The 15,058-nt window shown below is 41.4% G+C and overlaps 1 protein-coding gene across 2 annotated transcripts; it reads left to right on the top strand.

Moving 5' to 3' along the window:
- The first annotated feature begins 342 nt into the window (after positions 1 to 342).
- On the top strand, positions 343 to 13,699 carry brd2a (bromodomain containing 2a). 2 transcript variants are annotated; one of them, XM_042436258.1, is made up of 12 exons: positions 343 to 2,510; positions 6,109 to 6,415; positions 6,899 to 7,036; positions 7,403 to 7,553; positions 7,705 to 7,904; positions 8,035 to 8,553; positions 8,983 to 9,111; positions 9,290 to 9,481; positions 9,628 to 9,890; positions 10,207 to 10,526; positions 10,680 to 10,805; positions 11,431 to 13,699. In XM_042436258.1, the coding sequence occupies exons 1-12, from the start codon at positions 2,479 to 2,481 to the stop codon at positions 11,556 to 11,558; spliced, it is 2,505 nt and encodes an 834-aa protein (XP_042292192.1). In that variant the 5' UTR covers positions 343 to 2,478; the 3' UTR covers positions 11,559 to 13,699. The 2 variants fall into 2 exon arrangements, with proteins under 2 accessions (XP_042292192.1, XP_042292193.1); XM_042436259.1 differs by having other exon boundaries at positions 343 to 5,059.
- The last annotated feature ends 1,359 nt before the right edge of the window (positions 13,700 to 15,058 follow it).

Genomic DNA, 15,058 nt, shown 5'->3' with positions numbered 1-15,058 from the left:
ATCTTAATACATATGTGGAGCTGATCTGTAAGTTTTTGTTTGATATTAGCATGCTCAAAAGAAATTTTAAGAAATGTATGCTGAAGTAAATCATAGTCACAGTAGGCTAAACAATGTTCTGAGAGTTGATCAAAAGATAATGACAGTATAAAACATACAAGCTGAAGCCTTATATGCAGTCACATTTTTCGTGCTTTAACCTGGAAACCAGTCACTCGCCGGTTTGTCTGCAGCTGGCTGAATCCCACCTACTTCCCACAAAACCCCCAGCACTGATCCCCACATTTATCTTTGGGGAAAAAAAACCCAAACTGCTCTCAGATCAGCCTCTTGCACTCCCTATGGACAATGCGGCTTCATGGCAGGGACGCATGCGCAAAGCATCGTGTTGCAACACAAACCCCGAGCTCGTCTGCAGTCATGCTTTGGAGAAAACAGACATTTTTAACCCTTTTGAGACAAACTGAGCAAATTACACACGAGACTGTAAAAGGATTATTGCGATCACGAACGGATTATAATAGAGTAAGCTTGGGAAAACAACACAATCAATAATACTAACATCGTTTTCGTCACGTGGTCGGGATTGACCAATCGGAGCGAACCAAATCCAGCGGAAAGTATGCTTCTTTGTTCGGATATTTTGCCAACTTTACCCCCAAATTTGACCCTGTTGCTTTGTACATATCACACGATGTGGAGATGGAAGCGACGTTTTGATGGGAAAGGACACGCAGCGGATATGTTTTGTTGCGTTTTTTTTCGCGGAATGCCACGTGTTCAGGGCTCATTTCATCACATGACTCCCCTCCCCCACCCGGCGCGGGGAATGGGAGAAGAAGGCGGACATGTTTGAGGGAAATGTGTTGGTTAAAAAGTATCGAGGTGGAAGACAAGAAGATTATGTGAAGACAGGTTTCGCTTTATCTTGGGATTTACCATTTCTTTTGTTTTATTTGATATTCAAGGTTTTTTTTTCATGTCGTACTTTGGAAATATTTATTTATTTTTTTCTTTTGAAAAAAATACTTTCATTTCGAACATTTGTTTTATGTTGTGTTTAAGTTATCAAAACCTTCTAGTAATATTTAATATTGTTAGGATGTACTGTTAGTTTCCATCGTTTATTTGAGTGACATTGCAGGGGATTTGTAACCTTGGTGTGGGGGATGGGCGCATGTGGTTAGGTAACCATTTTGTGTGGTTGTTTAATTTGTAAAGTGTCGGTATTAAGATAAGAAATCTTGTAAAGATTTACTAATTTGGTATTTTTTGTAATTGCTTTTTGCTTTTGTAGTTTTGGTCTATTAGTCTCTCATTTGCTCTCAAAGGTCAGGTATGAGATTTGTAATTTCAAACCCATATCACATTAACTTTCTTTGTGATTTCCTCTATTTTTTAAAATTAATTGTTCGTGGGGTTGTTTAATTAGTTATTGTTGGACAAATGTAGCCTTAACTTTGATCAAATGTGGTCTCAGGTCAGTGAGGAAAACTGCTGTGTCATTCAGTGGATTTGTAGTTCTTGTGGCCATTCAAGGTGTCTTTTTATTTTTCGTTGTTGCCTTTTTTATTGTTAGTTGAAGTAAATATGGACTACTAGAGATTTAGTGAGAATTATAAGGTGTGCTTTATCCTACCAGTACTTTGCTGTTTGTGAGGCGTGGAGGCCTTGTTGGACTGGCTGGGTTCAAATTGTGGCCTTTTTCTGCACTTTTCTGCACTTTCCTTTGTTGATTCTTGTTTGTAAGCGACATATGTAGCGTTTTGTAAGTTTAGCTTACTGTTTTTTCTTACTTACTGTAAATAATTCGATGATAATACTTTGTGTTATTGTACTTAAAGATGGCGCCTGTGCGCCTCTTCTGAGAGACAGAAATGCGGATATTCTGGTAAGAAGAGAGCTCGTGGGGAGAGGCTCTTGCGGGGATGCGCGTGACCCGGCGGAAGAACCAATAGGCTTCTTGGTATATACCCTGGAAGCCCGCGTTACAGCCGTTTTGACCAATCCCCGCGGTCGCTTAGCACACGTTGACGTAATGTAATATGATAAGGAGGAGGCTGACTTCGGTGCCTTCGCATTTTGTGGAGGATTATACAGAGGAGCCAGTCAGAGACGGCGTTTCAGTGAAACTAAACAGTCTCGACCAATAGTATTGCGCAGTTTCCTTGACGGACAGCAACAACTTGCGAATAGGTTGGCCCGAAAGATAGTCAGCGAGGCGTCAGAGTAGAGGGGTGTGGTGACTTTGACGGACGGCGCAAACAGCGAATAGGAACTCACAAGGCGTGGACGTTCTGAGGTAGTCTGTCCAATAAGAGAGACGGTCGGTGTATAAAAGAACGGGTGTAGTCGCATCGTCGCCATTTCAGCGAAGCAGATTGAGGCAGTTCTCTGCGGCGGGGAGCGGAGAAACCGGACGAACAGAGTCGGATCCTGGGTTGAGTCTAGCTAAAAACAGAATCCGGATCCATCCCGATGGATATGGCTGTTAACCCGCTCCTTGACAGGTATCTACCGGTAAAATTGACTCTCAACTTTCCATCGGAGGGAATATTGTGAACAATTCTCATGTTTTTTGCCAAGATAACGTTACTGGTAACCTGTGTTCGCAGTAATATTGAGTGACATAGGGAAATGGACATTGAATATGCTGCAGGAAGGAGTTTTGTCGGGATTAGAAACGGAATTCATGTTGAAGAAATAATAATAAAATGTGTTTGTGGGCTGTAACGAGTTGCGACTGTTGTTCGCACTACGCCGGCGCCATCTTCGGAGCGCCTCTGCCGTTGGCCGCTCTCTCCCGCTGCCTGGCAGTTGGAGCTAGCCGTGCTAGCATTAGCTTCCCATACCTAAAATATTCCTCTGTTTAACAGTAGCCTGACCACTTTTTGCGTTGCAAATGGACGTGCCGTGTTTATATAATGACAATCAATTGTTTTAAGTGGTCTTAATCTGATATAAACTGCCCCAGGGTAACTTAGTGTTATGTTAACAATATCGTTAGCCTGTAGTGTAGAGTCTAGCTTAGTGTTGTTGATAGCGTTGAAGAGTCAGAGAGGGTAGCAGATGCATTCCTGCTTGTTTCGCCGGTTTGTTATTGTAGCCATGTGACGGCCAGAGGAGCTTGTGGTGCGACTACATTGCATTACAGCGCAATGGCTAAAGCAGTTAATGTTGTCAGCTGCACCAATAATGCATTATTTATCAATTAGAGCTAAAGAAAGTTAAGACATTGCATGGAGTTGTCATTAATTTCCATCACCAGAAAGGTCAATATCTGTGGTTAGTTTGGGTTGTCCACGTGTGTTGGGTGTTTCATTTGGTTGCTTGGTTACAGAGCTCAATGTCACTCAACCTAAGCTAGGTAGCAGCAGGCTTTACTTAATTCATATAACAACTTCTCTGTATTTTTTTTCTTTCTTCGTCATTCATACTTTATTTTACTCCTCCCAATTTGTTAAGCCGATTTACAGCTAATGCAAGAAGTGTTTTTTTTTTTTTTGTTTAGTGATGTTAATGTTATGTACATGATTACTTTCCTTTTTTAATAATAAAGTACACTAACTGTCAAATGTGTTTCCAAAGGTTGTATCATTCAAACAGCTTGCTTTACCATAAACTATACAAATAGTTATTTATTTATTAATAAACATATTGCTTATAGAAATGTCTACGTACCTACATCATGTATAATATTTTTATATTGTTAATGCAGTAGCTAAGTTTCCCTACCATTGAGTCTTAAACAATATTTTTCAGTATGCATGTGAACAATACGGCAGTGCATACATGTGCTGAAACAGGCATACAGGTAATAGATTGATGAATACATCTCAGTGTTAGTTACGCACCTGTCTCATGGGACCCCTTATTCACAATGTGATGCAAACAGTAATACTTCACCTTATTTGCATCAGTTTCTTAAAGCTCACAGCTCTGAATGTGCAGAACCATTTGTTTTTGTTAGATTTAAACTTAAATTGCGATGGGGTCATTCCACAGCCGATAATGCAAACACCAGATGTTAGTAGCTTTAGTGTTGGTTTTTCAACAGAACTGGTTTTCCAGCCGATGACCCTAAATGTCCCAGTTAAATGTGTCAGTAGGCCAGCGGAGATGGCTATGGTGAGTTCATACTGTTGACAACTTAAACATCCCTTCACATCAGAATTAGTAGGACTGGTATTTTTTCAGCAGGGAAGATTATTAATTTGTGATTGCTGTGATGCTACATAATGTAATGCACATAATTACATGTCCCCACCTTCATCAGAACAGCGGGATGTCAAATGTTTTTGAGCGTTGTGTGACAGATGAGCATTTGTAGCATTGCAGCAATTCCTATCAAGTAGCAGATGGTACAACCCACACTTATGTAGTGGAGTGGATACATTTATAGAGATATTTAAGTGTTTGAATCAGCTCAGTGGTATTATGGACATGTAAACTGGGGCCCAGAGTTTTGTATCAGAAATCTGAGTATTGTTGATAGGCAACACCGACTGTGAAATAGCATATATTGTTCAGAATAAGAATAACACCAGTCTCGCTGTGTTTCACTTCACTCGATGGCTTGTGGCTGTTCTACTTGGCTGAATCCAGCTCTTGCGTGGAGGGAGCAGGGGTGTTGCTTCATAGTTGAACAAGCCCGCCATGTGTTGCTGCAGCGTCACTACAGCTGTAGGTAGAGTAATGCTGGTGAGATGAGTTGTAGAAATAGTACAGTTATCTTGTACCAGTGTGGATGTGATGACGGTTACATGTGGAGACATCAAACAGAATAATGGTAGATTTTACTCTCAGTGATGTAAAAGAGGGGAAAGTCAGGTCAACAGTGTTTGACAAAAACATTTTCTAAGACATTAAGAAGAGAAATGTTGTTTTTATATATAACCTCTCTCTTTAAAGGTTAAACAGTGACTCTTTCCATGAAAGACCAAGTAACCATGCAGTGTTTTTTTCAGTGGTGTTAAAGGTGTTACCACAGCAGGACAACCGTAACTGAGGTTATACGGGACTCCCTCTGCCGAGTCAAGCTAGTGAGGCCACATTCCAGGTCAGAACAAGTTTTTAAAGGCTGACGGCAGCTCTTGACCTAGTCATTGAGCATAGATCAGAGTCTTGCTCGCTTTCCCTACGGAAACTACCTCTTAATTTTGCAAATTTCAGTGGCCTTTAAAGCCATAGTGCAATTGATAATATGACAAGTGGATGGTTGTTAACCAATTGCAGACAATATTCTAATTTTCTGGGCATGTTAAGGACATTTCTGTTGGGGAAACTGAAGAATAGTCCAGTCATTACTGTAACATGGCAACTGAAACTCCACCCACAATCCTTAAGGGAGACCTTTTTTTTTTTTTTTAAACAGGGAAACGGGGTGGAGTTTCTGTGTGTGTAATCGTTGACATGGACATAAAGAGGAGGAAGTGGTAGTCATGTCCATTCCCCCGGGAATACTGAGTGCTGATTTGGCAAGAGTATATTCCAAGTCAGACTGATGTGCGCTTGCTGAGTAATGTTTAGAGCGTGTGACCTACTATGCGTGCCTTGTGTAGGGGATTTACTCTATACTGTATGCTTATATGTGTGTGTGTGTGTGTGTGGTAGGGTTAGCAGGATTAGTGGAGTTTGATAGGATAACATAAAATGTGTACCAACAAGGGAATACTATTACATTAGGATGACGCAATAAAATGATGATTAGTTTTATGTTAATCCCAGACTTGCAGAACAGAAACCAGACATAAATATTTCTGCCAACACTTGCAGAAAACAACCTTTTCCGTTCATCAGGATTGAAGGTCTAGGTAGTCACTATGTGGAAAGACGGGAGTAACAAATACCTTTTTGAGAGTTTTTATAAAGGCAGTTATGCAATTTTCACTTTAGTTGCTGCAAATGCGGTCAGTGTACTTGTCTCTATTCATTCAGCTGGCTACATCCACGTCCAAAAGAAGGACAAAATAGTATTTTGGCTGTTAAAGTCAAAAATTTGATTTTGTTGTGGCAAAGAGCAAACCGTCTTGGCAAATGTCCGTCTTGGCATCATTTTTACAACTTATGCCAAATGGCTCATTGGTCTTTCAACTGTGCTCTCTACAGCTCCCATGTCGGGCTTGACGTTGGCATACTGGGAGTCACAACGATGGACCAGGGTTCTGGCACAGCTGGAAAACGCATCCGGAAACCTTCACTGCTTTATGAGGGCTTTGAGAGTCCTGGGATGCCCCCCCTCAATCAGATGACCCCTTCAGGACCTCCACAGCCTCCGGTGAAAGACCCCAACCGACAGGGGAGGATGACCAACCAACTCCAGTTCCTACAGAAAGTCCTGCTCAAGTCTTTGTGGAGGCACCACTTTGCTTGGCCCTTTCATGAACCCGTAGACACTGTCAAGCTCAACCTGCCTGTGAGTGTAAATGACAAGAATTCAGATATGGCCCCCCCTTTCTTTCTAGAGGAGAGACCGTCCTTATTTCTAGAAACAACCTCACTCCTTTTTGTAAAACCAGATGCCACCTACCTCAGTTTTAACATCATGTCACTGCCCAAGGTTAGATGGAGAGACAAATTCAGACTCAGTTTATCTCAAAGGTAAACTGAGCTGCTCCAGGTGTTGTTTAAAAGTCAGTGTCCCCATCAGTTTTAATCACTTGTAACCATTATATCACTCCACTCCAACTCTGTTAGTTTTAAACTTACTTAAAGAAATATTTAGGAGCTCCCACCAGCCACAGGCTAATAATATATAAAATCTTTTGTTAACAGGCGTCTTTGGAATATTTATTATTATTGTTGTTATTGTTATTAAAAAATCTGTAAATAGTCAAATAATAATTTTAGGATGTAGTAGCCACTGTTTCTTGTCCTGAGAGTCTCTGTCTCCTTTCAGGACTATCATAAAATCATCAAGACCCCGATGGACATGGGCACTATTAAGAAGAGACTAGAGAATAACTATTACCGCAGCGCCAGTGAATGCATGCAGGACTTCAACACCATGTTTACCAACTGCTACATTTATAACAAGGTAAGACTGTGTGTGTGTGTGTGTGTGTGTGTCTGTCTGAGAAATTGTGAGCCTACGTCAACCAGGCAAGATAATGTTTCATGTCAGCTGCTGCTGGTAGCCTGAACACATGGCAAACATGATGCTTTGTGTCCACAGTACAGCCAGTTTAAAACCTAATGAGTGAAATCGTTGGGGGGAAACATCTTAAGTCAGTGACAGACGCTTTACTTTGAAATAATAATTATTTAATAATAATAATTGTAACTTATTGAGAACCAAATCATTCAGATGATGTTGATATATCAATCAGGTGATGATGTGACAAAGTGTTGCTGACTTAAATCTACCAGTTTAAGCATATTGTCCTATATTTCTCCTCCGCAGTCTACAGATGACATAGTCCTGATGGCTCAGTCTCTGGAGAAAGCATTTCTGCAGAAAGTGGCTCAGATGCCCCAGGAGGAGGTAGAGCTGGCCCCTCCCCCTCCGCGGATTAAACAAGGCAAACCTGGCAAAAAAGGCAGAGGAAATGCAGGTGAGCACTGGCAGACACATATATGCAGAGTCTCTAATCGTCATACATACACAGCTGTAATCATCTAAAACATGTATACACAAATCAATAACTTTCTACCTTATACCTCCCTCCCGTTCTCCTCCTTCTATCCACTCCTGCTCTCTCCCAGTCTCTGGTGGAGTGACGACAGCTCATCAGGTCCCAGCAGTCTCCCAGTCGGCGTACTCGCCTCCCACCCCGGAAACACCTGACTCCCTCCTCTCCACCCCACCACAGACGCTTTTGACAAAGAGCCTGCCCCTTACCCCTTCAACAGAACAGAGCACACCTACCATTACGGGTCTGCCTCCCACACAGCCCACCGCGAAGGTAATGGCTGACGTTAGGGAGATAACAGAAACGTTTAGGAACTGGACAGACGGTGTAAAATGTTGTGTAACTGTAGTCAGATATTGGCCATACCTTCTCTGACCCACCCTCTTCTTCTCTTCAATCACAGAAAAAAGGCGTGAAGAGGAAAGCAGACACAACCACCCCGACAACTGTAGCCATGCCCATCATGAGCACCATGGGCGTCAGCGGCATCGGCCTGGGGATGGGCGGCGGGCACGACTCCCCACTCACCCTCACTTCTCTTGGGATGGACCACACCTCTGGCCTGGGGATGGGCCAGGGCCTCAGCCTCAGCCAGAGCATGGGGATGGGCATGGGTATGGGCATGGGCCGCGGAACAGTGATGATGGGCACCAACGCATCAGGAGGGGCCAGGAGAGGAGTGAGCGGACGACCCATTAAGCCTCCTAAGAAGGATTTACCAGACTCCATCCTGCCGACACCGGTGCGCCGCAGCAAGCTGAGCCCCCAGCTACGCTACTGCAGCGGGGTCCTGAAAGAGCTGCTGACCAAGAAGCACGCAGCGTACGCCTGGCCGTTCTACAAGCCCGTCGATGCCACGACACTCGGTCTCCATGACTACCACGACATAATCAAGCAGCCCATGGACCTCAGCACTATTAAGGTACATTTATTTGACAACACGATCATGCATCACTGTCAGTGTTTGACACAACAGAAGACAGTGCCTGGTGTTATCTGTTTCCTAATCCTGACAACACAGTGATGAAGTAACACCTCATAGCCCAGGGCCTTTCTTTTTTTTTTTTTTTAGTATTTTGAAAGAAAAACAAAACATAAAACCACAGGCTGGACTCAAAGATGAAAGTTAGAAATCGAAACTATAGACTGTTATTCTTTCTCAGTTCATATGTATATGCATGCTATGTAGGCATCTTTTAGTTCAGTTAAATTTTCTCTAAAGAATGACCTTGTGATGTTCTCTAGTTTTTTTTTTTATCATGCTAATTAATTAAAACAAGTATTCTAAAAAGGTCCAGATCTCCATGAAATATTTATATATTTTGCTAAAATCTCTTCTTTTTGTCTCCAGCGGAAGATGGACAGCAGAGAGTATCGTGATTCCCAGCAGTTCTCTGCAGATGTCAGACTGATGTTCTCCAATTGTTACAAGTACAACCCCCCTGATCATGATGTGGTGGCCATGGCCCGAAAACTTCAGGTAACTTGTTTACTCCAGTAATGAGACTTATCATTATTGTAGTTTTTGCATAAAGCTAATGTGTTGCTAGTTTCTCCTCTTTCCTGAAATCACTCGCTTCTTTCTTCAGTGAAAGATGAGCACCAGTGTTCTTGTTTTTCATCTTGTTCACTCCCATGCTGTTTTCTCTTTCTCACAGGATGTCTTCGAGTTCTGTTTTGCTAAGATGCCAGACGAGCCCCCTGCACCCCCTAGCTCCTCGTCCTCATCTTCCTCGTCGTCGTCGTCGTCCGAGAGCGAGCTCAGCAGTGAGAGTGAGGAGAGCGAGAGCAGCCCCAGCTCTGACTCCGAGGAGGAGAGAGCAAACCGCTTGGCAGAGCTGCAGGAACAGGTGTGCACGCTATTGTATGCAAACACACATCAGAGCAGGAAAACAGAAATAAAAAGAAAAGATGCTCAAGTACAAGTCAGCAGAAACCAGATGTGAGTTTTAACCTACATCCTTTCTGACCCATTCGTCTTTCTGTTTCCCCGCAGCTAAAAGCCGTACACGAGCAGCTCACTGCACTCTCCCAGGGTCCCATCGTCAAACCCAAGAAGAAGAAAGAGAAGAAAGACAAGAAAAAGAAGAAAAAAGTAGAAAAAGAGAAGCACCGGAGGATAGAGGAGGACTTGACACCGATACGGCCGCCGAAAACCCCCAAAATCACCAAGACTCCAAAACCCAAGAACAACAGAGCGGTGGGCGTTCCTGTGATGCCTATAAAGAAGGCACCGAGCAAGAAAAACAACAAGAGCAAGTGAGTACTGACACCTGCTGGACGATGTTGGAAATGCTAGTGTGTGGTACGTGATCTGGATGATGTGGTTAGATGAAGGAAGAACTCCATGTTAAAAGATCTAAAGTTTAGATATTGTTATTGTAGTTTGAGTATACTTAGAGGTCAAAACTCTAGAGGTGTTGCTGGATTTTTGACCTCTTTTCCCTTCTCCATGCTCCTTAGAAGTAGGTGAAGTTGTGCCAGAAACCTTTACTCTGCTTCTACAATTTGAACTTCACTCTTAATCTAATTTTCTCTCCATGTCCTTCATTCCTTCCCTCCTGTCTTCCATCAGATCCAAAAAGGCAGGCATGATGTTTAACATGCCTCCTCCGGTCCCTGAGCCCATAGTGCCTCACTTCGACTCCGACGAGGAGGAGGAGACGGCACCCATGTCGTATGACGAGAAGCGTCAGCTCAGCCTGGACATCAACAAGCTGCCCGGTGAGAAGCTGGGCCGCGTCGTTTACATCATTCAGTCCCGCGAGCCCTCGCTCCGAGACACCAACCCGGAGGAGATCGAGATAGACTTTGAGACGCTGAAGCCATCGACGCTGCGGGAGCTGGAGAGATACGTCATGACGTGTCTGAGGAAGAAACCTCGAAAGCCATATGGTAAGTAGTGATGTTTTACATCCATGATGTTCAGTAAGTCTTCTGGTTTTGGGGATTTATTGTTACCTATCGTGGTGCCAGACCTTCAACTGTAGATCTTTGACTATGTTGTACATTACTTCCATCTTACTGATGTTTACTGTTTGCATGCAGCAAGTAAGAACAGTGCTGGGAAGTCCCGTGAAGAGCTCGCTCTGGAGAAACAGATGGAGCTGGAGAGAAGGCTGATGGACGTCAGTGGACAGCTCAACTCTGGAAAGAAGCCTGCTAAAGCCAAACGTACGTCCTCCATACTGCTCTCTGTACAACTACAGAGGTGTATATTTATAGTAGAGTTGCAACTACTGTGTTAGTTGATTAATCGATGGACAAAAAATTCATGGCCAACTATTTTAATAATTGACTAATCGTTTTAAAACATTTTTAAAGGAAAATGTCCAAAATCTTTGGTTCCAGCTTTCCAAATGTGAACATATTGTCTTTTATTCTTTTGAGTTGTGGATGAAGATGTATTTGGCTGACATTTTCCACAATCTTATAGACCAAACAACTAATTGATTGATCAAGAAAATAGTCGAATGATTCATTGATAATGAAAATATGCAAAAGATGCAATTGTGGTTTTGTCATAACATTCAATATCACATCAAAAAAGTCCTTTTCATACACTTTATTACAATGGAAGCTGGTAATTTTGCAGAGCATCCATGCAGAATATCATTTCTAAATCTTGTAATAATAATGACTAAGGATATATTGGCATTTAGTCGTATATAGGATCATATTAATCATAGTTATCTTCATCTTTCAGTATCTTACTGTAACAGTTTAAATGTTAAAGTGCTTCTCTATCTCGTGTGCAGCACATCATCTTAATCATGTGTGTTTTGTGTTTTTTCTTTAGAAGAGAAACCTGCAACGGAGGCTCACACCCAGCCGTCCCGTCTCAGCGCCAGCAGCTCCTCCTCAGACTCCTCTTCATCATCCTCTTCCTCCTCATCCTCAGACACAAGCGAATCAGACTCCGGCTGAGAGGCAGAGGGTTTCTATATATATATATATAAAAAAAAGGGTCGTGTGACGGACCCCGTGTGTATCGCTTCCCACCAAGTGGACTGAACTGTAGTAGAGCTACTGACGATGGAGCCGCAGGGCGGATCAGACGAGACCAGCGACTATGCAGAACTGGTCCGACTCTACAAGTGTCAAACCAAGAAAGAAAGAGAGAGAGAGAGAGAGATGGGGCTTTCCCTGCGCTCAGCTCACTCATCCATTCGTGTGATGGACGCAGAACAGTTGAGGATGAACGGATGGAAAGGAGGAGACTCGTCGCAAAGTCCCGTTGTTCTCTGGAGGACTGGCCTCGTCGGGCAGAGCGAGGGACGCTCCATCTCCTGCAAAAATAAAGGAGAAGAGTGACGCATGTGTTAGAGGGATAAGGGTGCTAGAGCCAGAATCTGTCTTATTTCTGGAGATGATTTCCCTTCTTACCATGCTCCCTTTCTTTATGCTGTATAGATAAGGTGTACAGTTATATAAATATCTATTTTTCTTTTATAAAGAAGCATTTTATGGAGCAAATTTATTCCCTCATTCTGGGAAAGATGAACTGGCGTGGGCGGAGTTGTGTTTTAGTTTTTTTTTTTTTGTTTTTGTTTTTTCGAGTGACAGAGAGGGTAGAGGGGAAACAAGTGTTTGTGTCTGTATGTATGTGTGTGAGTGACCGTGTGTGTGTGTGTGTGTATGTGTGTATGAATGTGTCATGTACTGTATGTGTTTGCATGCACATGTTGCGAGTGTTAGATCCGGCACCACAAGTGCAGCCTTGTGAAGTTCCTCAAAAGTCTTGACGCAGGCGTTTTGGAAAAATCAGTCTGCACGCAGAAGCACCTTGGTTCAGTAGAATACAGAATGCATGCAATACAGAGGAGCTGACAAACATTTGCATACTCGTGTACTACTTTACTGCATCCTTGTGTACTCATGTACTTCTTCGAAAGGGTTGGCCACTGTACAGAAATGTGACATACCGTAGTTCAGCCAGTTCAGTTTATAAGTTAATATTTCTGTTCCCATGTGTGCTGTCTTCTTCTTCTCCCCCCCCCCCCTCCCCTTTCCATTTCAATTTCTCTGTAAACATGTGTTGCTTTTTTTTTTTTTGTTTTTTTTTCTTCTTGTGACCAATCTGCTAATAAATCGTGAGGACGTGTCTGTCCATGCACTCGTGCCCAAATAACATCTTGGTTCTTTTTCTTTTTTTTGTGTTCAGGTTTGACTTCAGTCACAACACGACTATCTAGACTTTTCTTTTTTTAGTTGCAAGAAACATGTTTTCCATTTTATTCAAGTAGTAGATGAAGCATTATGGGTTGATTTTTCCCATGATTCATCACTTCTTAACACCACGGTGTCACAAAATTGCTTTGACTTAAAAACAATCTGGCCTTTTGAGATCTACGGCAGCTGAAAGTTGTATTTTCTGTATTGAGTTTTTTTTTTTTTTTTTTTAAAGATTAAGTTTACTTATTTGTGTGATTTAAACATTAGTAATACCAGGTTGGGAAGGTAAACAAAGTCTTTTTTTAAAAATATTTTAAATTGTGGGATCCAGCAGTAAGTTTAACCAGTAGGCATAAAAAGATGGTTTAATGTTGTCAGTAATAACGATGAGCTGTTTGTTCTGGTGGTACTACTAAACGATTTTGTGATTTAGGTAAGGTGTGTATCAGTTTTTTTTTTCTTTCTAAATCATCTATGGCTTGAGATTGGAGTATTGTGTGTGTGAAACTGATTATTTATTTAGGAGGAAATTTAAATGGAGATACTATTCATGATTCTGAAAGTAATCAAAAGCTTTTTTTAAGTCAAAGTCTACTCTATGAAATATGCACAGACTAACTGTCAGGATTGTAGAAGTGTACATATTTTACAGTCGCAATCTTCGAGCATGTTTTTGTTTTTCCTTCAGTAACTTAGGTGAGATTTTTTTTTTTTTTTTTTCTTTGTCCAGCTAAGATTTTTTTGGGCTTCTGTTCTGAGACAAAATACTCCACAGAGTTGTCAGTCTTACCTTTTTCTGAAGTTTGTCAGAAATCTAAATGCCTCTGTACTTGACTCCACCATTTCATCTGAACAAGTGTACATAAATAAACTGAGAAATGTTCATCTTTTCACTATGTGGCTATTTTATTTTTTATATGAATTATTTTGGGATCATGATGAGCTCATACAAGTCTACTAGAGAGAGAACAAGGATATTACAAACTGTTAAAATCCACAATTTACCGTCACAAAGGGACAAACAGTACTTGAGAAATTCACTTATCTTTCTTCCGTCTGTTTTTAAATACTGAATAATCTCCAATTCATAACTGGCAGTGACTCTGACCTCTCTGATCTTTGTACCCTTCAAATTGCATTAAGTTGCTCTGAGAACTAACAAACGAATGTCAGATAAATAGCCAAAGCCGACGTGTTTTCAATGGAAACTAAATAAGACTTATTTGTGTAACTGACTTTGTAGTTATGACTACAAACTGGTGATGCATCAATAGCAAACACTGCAACATTATGTAATGTTGTGATGGAAAAAAATGTATGACAAAATGTGCAAAATATGGCCTTAATTAAAAAAAAAAAAAAAAAAAAAAGCCTTAGCACTCAGCTGTAATGAAATAAGAATTGACAAACTGGTTTTGGGAAACCACGACACTGCTGGATGAGCTTAATACACAACATTTATCATTTCAAGTTGGCTGTGAATTATCTCTTCGAGAGTGACTCATATTTATTTTAATTTTTTGGAGAAAACAAGAGAAAAAGTTGCCAAATTCTCACTGCTGAGCTGCATCCTGATTCTCTGTTGCTGGTAAGATAACAGTATAACCATTACACACCTGATCCTTACATCCTGCAAAGCCTGAACGAACCGCCCCACCTCCTCCTATTTGTCACTGTCACATACCTGACAGGTGGGAGATCACTGAGATGTGTTCGACGGCTATCTGAACAAAAACACTGCAGATCGGACAACAGGAAACAGGATCAGTCACTGTTTTATAATCTACTGTCACATTTTAAATTAACATTTAGTAATAAAGCCTTGAAATTTGTGAAGATCCTTTGATATAATTAGATAATAATCAGATAATATAATGGGAGCTGAGTGCCAGCTCTAGTCATCTTTACATCTTAATATATTTACATTAATTTGCATCGGCTTACATATTCATTTAGTAATATTGCTGACGGTAGGTATGTACATATGTGTGTGTGTGTGTGTGTGTATGTATGTGTATGTATACATATATGTGTGTGTGTGTATGTGTGTATGCTGGCAAGTTGTACTGCTGTTCCTATAAGGTTAAAAAAATGTACATAGTTTAACTCTGTTGTCTGTGAACATGTTTCATGTCTGTTATTTTAAAGGCTCCTCTAGTGACAGTATCGGAAAGCAGCTGCAGCTATAAATGCTGTGATGCATTTTATTGGATAACTGCTGTGCATTAATCTATGTATAATGTATCTGTCCA

This window comes from Thunnus maccoyii, chromosome 15 (genome assembly GCF_910596095.1).
Source record: "Thunnus maccoyii chromosome 15, fThuMac1.1, whole genome shotgun sequence".
Lineage (NCBI taxonomy): Eukaryota > Metazoa > Chordata > Actinopteri > Scombriformes > Scombridae > Thunnus > Thunnus maccoyii.
The sequence above is the reverse complement of the archived record's forward strand: the minus strand, read 5'-3'. Positions and strand labels throughout refer to the sequence as shown.

Bases quoted from the DNA above. Each gene is read 5' to 3' on its own strand.
- brd2a (XM_042436258.1), top strand. From the start codon at position 2,479: ATGGATATGGCTGTTAACCCGCTCCTTGACAG. The intron at 6,416-6,898 runs GTGAGTGTAAAT...GTCTCCTTTCAG, and splicing joins CTGTCAAGCTCAACCTGCCT to GACTATCATAAAATCATCAA. The intron at 9,482-9,627 runs GTGTGCACGCTA...GTTTCCCCGCAG, and splicing joins TGGCAGAGCTGCAGGAACAG to CTAAAAGCCGTACACGAGCA.